At 42.3% G+C, this 13,351-nt stretch overlaps 1 protein-coding gene across 1 annotated transcript in view; it reads left to right on the top strand.

Annotated features, from left to right (window-relative positions):
• The window catches only part of LOC144106515 (venom metalloproteinase BumaMPs1-like), a 53,124-nt gene extending 47,886 nt beyond the window's left edge, over positions 1–5,238 (top strand). The window contains exons 13-14 of the mRNA XM_077639358.1: positions 490–609; positions 5,178–5,238. Of these exons, the coding sequence (XP_077495484.1) occupies positions 490–609; positions 5,178–5,204 (147 nt within the window). The 3' untranslated portion in view covers positions 5,205–5,238. The remainder of the gene's footprint in view (positions 1–489; positions 610–5,177) is intronic.
• Positions 5,239–13,351: the final 8,113 nt, after the last annotated feature.

The raw sequence follows: 13,351 nt of genomic DNA on the forward strand, positions 1-13,351 counted from the left end.
CGCAAAATGTATCAGCAGCCATCCATAACGTTATCCGACAGGGAATTGAGCTATCTGACCACCCACGTGCCTTCCAGATAACTTTTGTTGATTGATAAGTAGTTAACTGTATTTATACGCTTTTCGTTCTTCAATTAAAACACCAGTTGATAGTCAGCGCCTGTTTGTGCTAGTCCTTCGTCTTGTGTCCCGTTCGTGTTGCGCTCAGAGGGAAAATGAGTGAAGGTGGGAGACCAGGCGTGGAATTTGTTGCCTCTTCGTCGACCTCGGGTGCGGAAACCCAACAAAACCCAGAGCCAAAACTCGCTTGAGGGTAGCACTGCAGTCTTTGGCAAGTCCGGATCTACTGCCATGCAATTTCTTTAAAATTACGACGAAAAGTGGCATCAGTGTGCTATCTGATATGAAAAGGCTATCATATAGATTTTGGTTGAATATGCGCTCGCACAGAGGCAATTTTAGAGCCGAAAATATATTTTTACTTTGCAGACAAGTGCTGACAACAACTGCAGGTTTCTCTGCGTTTTCAAGACTTGGAAGGGGACATTGAGCAGAGCAAAAATATCTGCACCGGATGGAACCCCTTGCAGCAGCACTGGCGAACCGAAGGTGATGGGAGGGTCTCATGCCCCGTTTTGATGAGCGCATTTCCGAAATTCGCATCAACACGGACTACGTGTACTGTTACGTGTGGTTTTGTCGTGTGACAGAGCATTAATTGAATACACCATCCAAGCTAGAATTTCCTTCTGCCTTCATTCCAGAAATACAAAACTTTGCTTAGAAGTATGACATTTGAAGACGTTTTTAAAAACGCGGGCATACCGAAAAATTTAGAAATAGAATATTTACACGGATGTAAGTCTTTCTAACAGGTCCAGTTTGGATAGCGGTGGCTACCAGAAAATCTCTTTCGCCGTATTAGTGGGGTTCGTATTCATCATAAAGGTAAAATTCTACAGCGATTAAGAAACACGAACAGAAAAGTAGGCAACAAACAGGACAGCGGCCGTCCTGCCCATTGCCAGTATGTGTGTTCATATTTTGGCACCGTGGAAGTTTTCTTCCATTAAAAATGAACCAATCAGCCAAACGACCAGTTTTATTCGTCAGTTAATTAGGTAGGTCACGATATTTAGTAAGGCAGAAACTTGGGCTAGTTGGATATTGTTTGACAACAGACAAGAACACAAATACACAGGACGTACGCTAGTCCTGTGCACAGGACTAGCGTACGTCCTGTGTATTTGTTTTCTTGTCCCTTGTGTTCACCAAGCGCTAGAAAATATGAGGTAGGTCATGGCCTGCCAAAAAAAAATTCGCCCCAAGAAATTTTTTTCCTGAACTGCAAGGATATAAAGTATTTTTTTCTCACATTAATTTATTCCCCTCAGAAGAACAGAAGACCGCTTAAAATGAGAGATTATGAACGCTCCGACCACCACTGCACTATAACATATCTTAAAATGAGGGATTATGAAAGCTTGCAACACCACTGAACTATAACATATAAGAATGATACATACAGTCTTTACGAGGTGTACGAGAGTTGCACGCCAAAAAACAAACTACCAGAGACAGAACCATGAATATAGCCCCTTCCTTTTGTAGTCGTAACATTGATATTTTCTCACTTCATTAAAACAGTAAATATCTTTTCCAGGAAAAAGGTGGCAACCACTAGCATTGGTTTTATAAATTGGAAATGTACGTGTAAACGAAAAAAAATTTGAGGTCGATTTGCATAGTTCGGCCAAATGTGAATCAGGTTTTCACTTCCGTTCCAATCTTCGGATCCTTCGTTCAGAGATGAAAGTTTTTAGAATATGCAAAATTGGAAATTCTTTACTGCTTTACATCACATTTATGGATGCCTGTGGGTCCTCGTGCCACTCTTGGCGCAATGGTGCAGTGGTTAAGCGATGCGCCACTGCCCTGCGATGGCAGGCGCTGCCACCGGAGGGCTTGTATGTATACACATGTATACATACACATTATATATATATATATATATATATATATATATTCGAAGCACATGTCGATGCGCATTGATTGAAGAGCGTCACGACAGACGCACTCCTCGGAGTCACTTAGCAGCCCAACCGCACTTCGTCTCTCTCAACCCTAAATATATATATATATATATATATATATATATATATATATATATATATATATATATATATATATATATATATATATATATATATATATATATATTTAAGAGAAGTGGGCACTTCTACAAAGACACATTTATTTATCAACGTTTCGACCGCGGTGCGGTCTTCAGTCCTGAAGAAGACCGCACCGCAGTCGAAACGTTGATAAATAAATGTGTCTTTGTCTTTGTAGAAGTGCCCATTTTTCTTAAATATTTATTCTGCGGAGCCAACGCATCCTGCATTCGTAACTTATATATATATATATATATATATATATATATATATATATATATATATATATATATATATATATATATATATATATATATATATATATATATATATATATATATATTAAAAAATAAAAAATATAAAAAATATTTAGACCAAAAAAGAAGAAAGAGAAGGGGACATACGGCCCTCGCGGGACCAAAGAATGAGTTGAACGGCAGATACAAACAAGCGGAAACTGACATGCAACAGGGGTATTACCTCAGACTACTCAGTCAGTGGTGGTACTTGGTCTATTAGGGTTGAAATTTTCTTTGGTTTCTGCCATCGAAAAAGACGATAGGGTGCCATGGTTTTCGTTGATGCCCTTTTGCACTGTGTTAAATTTGAAAATAAAGTATGATTCGCGTTGTTCGCGCTCCCGGGTGTTTTTAAAGCTACTCTGCAATATCGTTTCTTCAAGTTTGTCAAACTCGTGGCCTTTTTCGCGCAGGTGTCTCGATAGTGGGAGGCCAGGGAGAGATTGAGTATGTGAGCGGTGGCTATTAAATCTTAATCGGAAGGAATTGTCTGCTTGGCCAATGTACTGCATCTGACATTCGCCACACTCGAGCATGTAAACAACATTACTGGAATCGCAGTTTAAGTCCTCTCGGATAACATGTTTGAAATCTGAATGGGTACTTTTAGTCAGTGCTGTGGTTTGCATGTGTTTGCAAACTTGGCATCTGCTCTTTCCGCAAGGTGTGCAACCCACCGGCCTCGGTTTATTAACCGTTGAGTGCACAAGGTGATTTTGTAAATTTTTTGCCCTTCTGCATGTTACCCGAGGACCGATGGAAAAATTTTTGAGAGCCGCTCACTTTGTTTTATGATATTGAAGTGTTTTTGAAGGAGTTTTTTAATATTCGTTAGGTTGTCTGTGAATGTCAGTACTAGATTAGAGCGATGCGGTGTTGGCGGGGATTCCGCAGGGATGTGATTACGGTTAGTAGCTTCCGCCCTTTTAATGGCATCGTCGATGATTGAAGGCGGGTAGCGCTGTTTCTTTAGAATTTCGCCCATGTGTTTAGCATTTTTTTGAAAATCTGCTCGAGAGCAAATGCGTTTGAATCGAATAGCCTGTGAGTACGGAATTGAAGTTTGCAATGGCGTGGGTGGCAACTATTGAAATGAAGATACTGTTGTCTGTCTGTGGGTTTTTATAAACGCTAGTAATTAATGCACCCCTGTCAACACGAACAAGCACATCAAGGAAGTTAATGCTATTAGTTGAGTATGTGTGTGTGAAAGAGATATTTGGATGTATGTTGCTGAATGAGATGATAAACTGAATTAGTTTTTCCTCTGTCCCTGCCCAAATTATGAATATGTCATCAAGAAAACGTTTGTAAAAAGCCGGTTTGGTTGGATATGAGGAAAGAAAGTCTAATTCAATTGTGTTCATAAATATGTTGGCGTAATTTGGTGCCATTTTTGTGCCCATAGCCGTACCACTCGTTTGAAGATAATATGAGTTATTGAATTCGAAAGTGTTAAGTTTAAGGACCAAATTTGCAAGCGTTTCGATGGCACTTGGACTGGGCGGGTCTAGGATTCTGTGTTCGTTATAGGCTCCGACCATGGCCTGTATTCCGTCGTCATGGGGGATATTAGTGCAAAGTGACACCACGTCCGATGTCACCTACCCTCATGGCGCTTTCCTAGTTACCATGGACGTGGTGTCACTGGCAGCTGGCTGTGAGATACAGGCAAGCGGTGTGCTTCCTTTGTGGCGCTTCATAGCTAGCAGACACAGTCCTTATCGCTTGTGCTCGCGTAAATCGTGCAGCCAGCGCCCCCGTCGCAGCCCTGTCACCTTTTCACGCAGCAGCACACCGGGCTAAAAGATCTGTTCGTTCTTACTCGGAACGTTTGATAGCACTGCAATCGTGGCGCTCAAGCGGACATGTCACTAGGTATTTTTGTATTTTGCGGGCATCTGCAGAGAGCGAAAAAAAGCCGATGCGTAATGGATCGAAAGTTAGAAACTGTTCAGTTTTACGTTTCGCGGACCGTTCTACAACTTTCTAAGTAGACTTTTTCGCCTATCTTCATTGCTTGCAAAGTTGATTAATTAATCTCTAGTAATTATTCAATTAAGCACAATATAAGAAATCGTGTGAGTTCCTCCACATAATAGCTGCAGCAACACGCATTTGGTCGCGTCGTCTTAGCGTGCCACGCGTTATTTTTAAAGTCTGGCTGAAGTTCGCTGGGACAGCCTGTATATCTGGCAGGTGTTTCATGTTAGGTGATCACCAATGTTTTTCAAAATACGGTTTCTGAGGTGAAAAGAATATTTTTGCGGCATAGTAATACCGGTGCTACGGCAGTTCACTGCCGTGTCGCGTATTCGGGATCTGGTAGATTACTACAGCTTCTTACCCTTCAAGGGCAAGGAGGTTGGAATCTCTGAAATTCAATCTGTTTGGATCCCTGCGAAGGAAATAGACGCCAGGCAGTGTGCACAAAAAACACAATTGGAGCCCGGTACCTTCTTCACTAGACTTGTGCCGTTTTGTTAAACAATAACCAAATTTTGGGCGCCATTTGAAATTTTTATTGCCTTAATCGCTTCATATCGGAGACACGTCTTAGTGTGTGAATAGGCATCGTTAAGTATAAAAAATCAGGAACACAAATAACTTTTATGCTCTTTTTATACTGTAAGTAATAACAGACTGTCAAAGCAATGATTCATGCTGCAATCTTTTTACAGAAATTTTCCTGTTTTTCTTTCAGAAATGCAAAAGTGGTTTATGCTCTTAATGCGGATAATAAATATTGGGATTTTTGGTCAATATTTCTGCATTTGGGTGTCATTTCTTCATTATAGCTTATTACATAGCAGCGCGAAAGACCGCGTTTGTATATCAGACTTGAGAAAGACATTGTGCAACTACTGCTTTCACAAAGACGAATCCAAACAAGATATATGGGAAGACACCATCTCCACCAATGAATTGGCTCTGTCTCTCCACGTACGCAGGATGCATATACCCATTATGCAGGCAACAACAAAGGCGTTTTAATCGGTGCCAGTATCCTAAAGAATGAACGTTTTTAATCCTCTCTTGAAAGCTGTGAAGGATTTTGTAATTTTTACTTTTATGTTATGTCATCGGCTCCCATAAAGTACGCGTTTCAAACATGACAAATGAATTGTATGTAAACCAACCCGCTTGGGAACTAGGAAACAGTGTCAACTGCGATATGTTTAACTAACCTGATAGCCAATGCTGTAAACGCTACCGTTAACCTAAGCCATTAACCATCAATCTGTTCTTGGCTGTGTTTTAAAGATTTTTCAGACCTTTCCATATTAAGTTCATGCATTTTGTTTAGCTATCTGCCGCTGCTACCAACCTGCTAGTCGATATTGGTCACCATAATGCGGGGCTGCAAATTCTGCGAAAAAGTGAAGAATGGCGATAACGTCATCACATGCAGCGAGTGTGAATTTTGTTTTCATGGCGGGATATGTTCAGGCATGAGTGAAATGACGTTTGCTTCAAACCGAGCGTCGACTAAGAAGGCTTGGAAGTGTGAAACGTGTAAACGTTCGAGTGGAGGCAAGGGTGACGCCTCAAACGGTGACTCGAATGCGTATGCCGACCTGAAAGTCCTTATTGTGGAAATGAACAGGAAATTGACTTACCTCCTGCCTCTTACTGAAAAGCTAGATGCAGTAGAGAGCCCAATCCAGACGCTGCATGAAGAGGTTGCCACTATAAAGAGTGTCTTGATACGCAGAATAAAGAAATCAAAGGAATTAAAGGCAGAATTGACAAGCTCGAAAAAGATGCAGACTAAAAAGATATCACTCAGTTAAAACTCAGTGTCCATGACTTAGAATGGCACAGCAGGCGCTTGAACATTGAGATTCACGGTATTCCTGAGGCGGAAGGAGAGGACCTCTTGTCAAAAGTCAACGAAGAGGCGGACAAAATTGCCATAAACCATCTCACTGAGGCGGGCACCCTCGAACTTCATAGGATGTCGGAGAAACCAGGAAAGACAAAAGGTGTTATTGCCCGTTTTGTGAGGCCGGATCTACGAGATGCTTGGCTGCTGAAAAATTTGGTTCTTAAGGAAAAAGGCGACTCAGAGTACATCACAGAAAACAGGACTAACTATTCAAGAGTGCTGATACAACCCACAAAAGAGTGGGCTAAACAGGCTGGCTTTGCATATGTGTGGCACGTCAATGGGAAAATTTTGGTGCGTAGAAAGAGTGGTGATGGCGCTAAGGTTATCAAGAGCGTGAGTGACCTCTCCACACTTGGTAGCTAAATGCGTTGTCGTGTAGTCGAGAACCCGCGGTCCTTATCTTGAAGTGGCACACCTAGGGCACGTCACCTTAGAAGCTCTTAAGAGTGAATGGCAGTCAGATTCATAGCTATCTTCGCTGTTTTCATTTAAATGCACAATCTGTGTTCAACAAGGTTGATTAACTAGAATCTTTCTTAAAAAAAGCTTGAGAATTGTTTTGATGTTCTGACGATAACAGAAACATGACAATCAAGCAGTTGTGACACTTTTGATCTTCCTAATATGACAGTTTTTTCTGTTATCAGAACCACTCGTCGCGGTGGTGCTGTGCCTGTGCTAGTAAGCTCTCTCCTACAGCCTGCCTTGCTTTCAGAATTTCCATGTGTCAGAGATAGTCTGTAGATTATTTTTATGCAAATGAAAGACACTGTATTTGCAACTTGCTATCGCTCTGTGGATGTTTCTATCCTAATTTTTTTGTGTTTTTAGATGATTTATTGTCATTTGTTAACTAAAATAGGCACAATATGATAATTGGCGATGATTTTAATATTTATATGAGTAGCAATAGTACGAAGAAAACATATTTTGAAAATGTATTGCTATCTAATGGCTGTTTAAATCATATTGTTTCTCCGACACGACTAACGATGGCAACGCAAAAAATTCTAGATTTAATAATAACGAATTATGATGCGAACCTTGGCACAACCGCTGTTCTCACTTATCCCATTAGTCATCACTTGCCTTTATTTTGTAGCATAAAATTTAGACTCGGCCAAACCTTCACTATAAAGTGTTTAATATTTGTCAACCTTGTACACCTACAATCTTAGAAATTTTTATCAGGAGTTGGAAACAGTTTCCTGCGACAACGTCCTTTAGGCAACAAGTGCGAACATAGCTTATGATGCTTTCTTGAGTTTGTTTCTTTCGGTATACCAAAGTCACTTCGTTTCAAAAAACCATACGGGCCATAAGAGATGTCGAAAACCATGGGTGACAAGGTACCTATTGAAGAAGATTGAAAAAAGAACGTCTGTTTAAAACATTTATGCGAACTCGCACAGCATCTGATCTCGCTACGCTCAAAAAATTTTGTATTGACTTGACTAAGCAGCTAAGAAAAGCAACAAAACTGTACTATCAGAATATGTTCGGTTCCAACGCAAAGCGCACCGACTAAATGTGGAATAACTTATATGCACTGATGGGTCGGAGCGAGAAAAAAACAGACAGAACCAACAGATGCAAGGAAGTGTGGTCTCGTTTGTTCAATTTAAATAATTCTGATAGTGTTGATGCTGACGGTACAGAAATAAGACCCGTAAAGTATGTGATTTGTATAATCAGCCCCATTCGAGCACATATTTTTAGTCTCCGCATTTCTACAGCTGTTTTTGCTGCAAGAATGCAAGCCACCTGTCTTATAGCCTTCTATAAAAAGGCGATAAAGATGATGTATCTAACTGCAGACCGGTGTCAGTTCTACCTGCATTTTCAAAAGGCTTCGAGAAAATAATCCTAGATCGAATATCGCGTTTCTGCAGCAAGCATAATATAATAACTACTTCACAATATGGCTTTAGAAGGGCAGGTCTACAGAGCTGGCGCTTTTGGACCATAAGGAATATATTCTGAAGCATTTTGAAGAGAAACGCATTGTTATAAGTATTTCTGTTGATTTTAGCGAGGCTTTCGATTATATTAGTCATACTATTTTTTTGTGAAAAACTGCCTCATTATGTTTTGGCTCTTCTCAAAAGATACCTATCAAATTGATTTCAAGATGTCGACATCAATGGCTTCACTTCTCAATGAAAACAAATAATTTCAGGAGTCCCACAGAATAGCACTTTAGGCCCTGTACTATTTAATACGTTCATTAACTATAATGTACACCTCTGCTCAGATACCAAGTTCTTTATATATGCCGACGACACGAGTGATTTGGTGTCATCACGTTCTGAGGCTGAAGGAATTACTAAAGCAAATAATTTTCGGAGCAAATTAGACTCGTGGACTTCCAGCAATTAATTAAAAATTAACGCGAACAAACACTGGTAGTAGTTTTTCGACCAAAAATAAACGAATTTTGTTACAAAGAACCGTAATGTTTAGATCCACAGTCATTGATGAGGTAGTGCCAAGGTGTTAGGGGTGTATTTTGCTTCAACTTAACAATGGAATAATCATGTAAACCGTCTAATATGCAAACTGAGTTGAATAACGGGAATTTTAACCGCAACCGCTATGCTCTTCCAAAAAAAGTTAAACTAAACTAATGGTCTACAACACTCTCTTCGTCTCCCACCTAAACTACTCTCATTTAGGGCGGGGAACAACAATAAAAACAAATCTGTTGAAGCTTGAAAGGCTACAGAAAAAAACAGTGCGAATAATTGAAAACGTTGAATAAACAGCATGGTCTTCACATATTTTTGCTTCGCTTAATTTATTGAAAGTAAGAAATATATACGAATACAAATTGTGCAGGCAGTACCGTATAAGTGTCCAACGAGAGAGTCGAGTTTTTACGGAAATGGCAGAACTAAAACCTAGTTATCCCACCTACAGCAGTCGAACTCCAGAACGATGGAAAGTTCCAACATGCCGCACTGCCTATGAACAACAAACACTCCGGTATAATCTTCCGCGATTATTGAATGCTGCAAGCCGCCGCGGTGGCTGAGTGGTTATGGTGCACGGCTGTTGGCCCGAAAGACGCGGGGTCGATCCCGGGCGTGGTGGTCGAATTTCGATGGAGACGAAATTCTAGAGGCCCGTGTGCTGTGCGATGTCTGTGCACGGTAATGAACCCCAGGTGGCCGAAATTTCTGGAGCCCTTAACTACGGCGTCTCTCATAGCCTGAGTGGCTTTGGGATGTTAAACCCCCATAAACCAAACCATTGAATGCTGCAGAAAAAGAAGGTGATGATGTACTCAATGTGTGTCTTCCAACTATGCACAAATATTTTACTGCTCATACTTTTTATTTATTTATTTATTTCGAATACTTTCCACACCTGAAGGCATTACAGAAATGAGCGGTATTGGTACTTCACATAAACAGTGCATATTATACAATATTATTTCACAAAGCGGCAGAAAATACAGTGGTCTTGAAGTTGTTAATGTCAGATATGGCAGCGATGGAGGGAGAAGGGTCGTTCCAGTTTGCGCTGGTTTTGGGAATAAATGAATTATGACACGCTTTTGTTCTGAAAAATGGGACAGCAACTTTAAACATGTGGTCAGAACGGGAGGATATGTATGATGGGCGAGCAAAAAGATGATCCTTTATCACAGGGTTATGATGATACATTCTATGAAAAAGACACAGTCGAAAGCATTTATGGCGCGAAGAAAGGTCCGGCAGGGCAAGGGCGCTTTTCATGGAAGTAATGCTGGCGTGACGGGAATAGTCGGATAAGATAAAACGTGCTGGGCGATTTTGAATGGATTCAAGTGTGTTTATTAGTGTGACTTGAATGGGATCCCATACTGCGCATGCATATTCTAGTTTTGGCCGCACTTCCTTTTGTGAATGAACACTAAGGTCTATTTTCATGCTCAATCATATTACATTGTTTTATTTTTGTGAAACGTTTTCGAGGTGTCCAAAAACACTGCTCCATTGAAACTCTCATTTATGCTTATTTTATTGTATGATGCGATATAGTGCCATTTTTCTTCTCTTTTGCACAAAAAAATCTGACATTGTATCTGTTGCCCCACTCTGCTGCTGCGTACACTGTAAGGGGGCAAATGATTTCTCAAGAGGCATATGTACGGCTTTTCCTTGCACCTCCTTCCACTTCTTTGCAGAAAACAAAACATGTATGTATGTATATGCATGTGTCACATATAATAGAGAGTCTAAAATAAAATTATGATGGAAAGAGGCGTGAAGCAGACGACGAGGTTGGCGATAAGGATGACGTGGATTAACCGAAGACTAAAGAATATGAAGAAGAAGCATTCGGTGAGGTGGCGAGAGATGACTGTTGGAGAAGAGAAGAAGGAGAAGACGACGACAAGGCTTACATGGACTATGCCAACGCTATAAAAGGGCGAGGAAGAACGAGGCACGGGGGGGGGGAGAGAAGCGGAGCCTCCGGCGAATCAGGGACGCTTCGGCTGGAAGAGAGCGACGCCGGCGACTGCTCTTGTGAGTTCGCGTTCTACGGCTTCGCTTCGTGAACTTCTTGCCGTTCCTGAGCCCGTTCCGGGGAGTTAACTGAGGATGCTACCACCTGCTACGGCCAGGGGTGTCTCCAGCGCTGTTTCCACCTATCCGTGTGGTGCCCCCAACGCCAACAACACCGGCATCACCTCTACGGGCGCTTGAACCGGGAGCTTGTACGACGCAGCCAGCGACGCCGCCAGCGATGCCAGCCGCAGCACGTCGATGCCATCTCGATGCCGGCTACTGGACCCATACAACAGCGCAGCCGCACGGAACCAACCGTGAGGACAAACGCCGACTGTTAACAGTAGAACGCTAGTAGTAGACGCTGGTGCAGTGTTCCCGGGTCGTGTGCATCTATAGTCTTAGTGTTTTGGGTTTGTTTGTTAGTTTTGTGGGCTAGTGTGTGTGTCACGTAGGGTGTATTAAATGCGCGTCTGTGTGGGTACACCTGTCGCCTAGTCCATTCTTTCGGTCTGAGTGTTCTCCGGGGAGACCCGTGACAGTATGTATGTAATTCGGAATGTCCGCAAGCTTTAGGGAACCAAATTTTCTTTCGAAAATGACTACTTGCTTGACATCTTCTGAATAAGAAAGCTATTATGGGATAGTACAAAAACCGATAGAGACCAAGGCCAGAACCCATTCTGCTACACGATGAACTAAAGATGGGTGGGCAGATTTTTACCTGTGTTTAGGCCAACACTTGCAGAATAAAGATACGTACCCTATTGAAAAATCCTGTGTCGCGGCAAGCTGGATGTTGCTGGACCATATCGGTTTCATTTCAGTCCGGTATGGATCCCAAACCAGACAGACTAGCCCGGTATGAAACTCAAACCGGAAAGTTCATGCCCGGTTCGAAGCTCATACCGGACCGGACTGTCCGGTATGGAGCTTCAAACCGGACACACCAGTCTGGTACGGAGCTCATGCCAGAGAGTCCTGTCCGGTACGGATCTCATACCGGACAGACCAGTCCAGTCCGGAGCTAAAACCGGACAGACCAGTCTGCTTCAGATTGCGAATCGGACAGATGGTTCAGAGTGCAAACCGGACATACTGGACCTGTATTCAGAGAGATGTGCCACGTGATTTCGGCACTTGGTCTGCAGATGGACTGTTGTACACCTTTGAGCAAAAAGGGAGTGGGGAGGGGGGGGGGGCAGCGGGCGCATAAGCGCGACAACATATAAACGGTTGTGCTGAACGTTTTTTTTTTATTCTGATATCACACCCGGAAGACTTCCTGTTTGAAGAAGCGCGTTTATCGAGCGAGGAACTGCCCTAGGTAGAAAAAGAAGCATCAAAACCTAGCGCGTAGCCTTCCCCGGCGTGTTACCAAACACTGCGCGCAATGCCGTGCTGCCTTATCAACACCGTGTGCTCGCGCGCTGTCGGATTTCATTTTGGGGAGCGCGCGTGCGCCGCACGCGATGCAGACGCCATGTTCACCGGCTGACATTGGACGGACGGACGGAAAGGCTGAACCCTAGCTGCTCAATTAAGCCACCTAGCCATCAAGTCGTGAAGTTTTACTCCAACTGCCGTTGATCAGCGGGCCAAAGTTCGCAACCAGTTTTAGCACATAATACTAAGCAGTCTTCACTTTGCAGGCAGCTTATACTAATAAACTAGCTTAGTTTCTGATTGCATAGATACACGTCGTCTGCCCGACGCGCAGCTCAATCGCACCACTTCGCCGACCGAGGCCGCAGATTTAATTTCCGTGAGTTTAGTAGGGGTGGGTAAGATATATTAGAATGGTGCCAGGAACCATTCATGCATGCACGTTGGGCTTTTCAGTTGCTATTTTTTTAGACATTTCAAGGGATTCCTATCTGTGCTCATTTTAGAAGCACAATTGTTACCTTTTTTCCGTACATTATTTTCTCAAATTTATACGCACAGAAAAGAAGGATCAAGAATATATCCCCTGAAAAGTCAAAAGTGACGCACCCGACTTTCAGCGCAACGCAAGCCAGGTTCGAGCCCAAATACCACCGCACACCCAGCTCCGATGAGCCCCGCCTTTCAGCTGTTTTGGCTGCGATCAAAAAAAATTTGGGGGACAGAAGCTCAACCTTTAGGGGATGATACTTTTAGTAAATTTATTTTTAGAAATTTTTACATGTAGTAAAGTAACTTCAGGAATTGAGCCTGGCGTCACACGTCGGAACAATGAGGCGGTCACTGACCTTGCCTCACACGCATCTGCATAGCCCAGCTGTTGATGTCAGTCTCCAGAATAATATTTTGCAGAATTTTTTTCATTTTTTGTAATATTTTTTTTACGGGTGCAAATTAAAGTTATTTCTCTCTGTTGCATTGCCTAACCGGCGAAGGGCTGTAGGGGAGAAAAAATAATAATAAAAACGGGTATTGTGTGCGCGATCTCTACTGCTATGCACTGCATGCCTAATGAATTACAACGGAAACTGGTCAGAAATAATA

The sequence above is a fragment of the Amblyomma americanum genome, chromosome 10 (genome assembly GCF_052857255.1).
Source record: "Amblyomma americanum isolate KBUSLIRL-KWMA chromosome 10, ASM5285725v1, whole genome shotgun sequence".
NCBI lineage: Eukaryota > Metazoa > Arthropoda > Arachnida > Ixodida > Ixodidae > Amblyomma > Amblyomma americanum.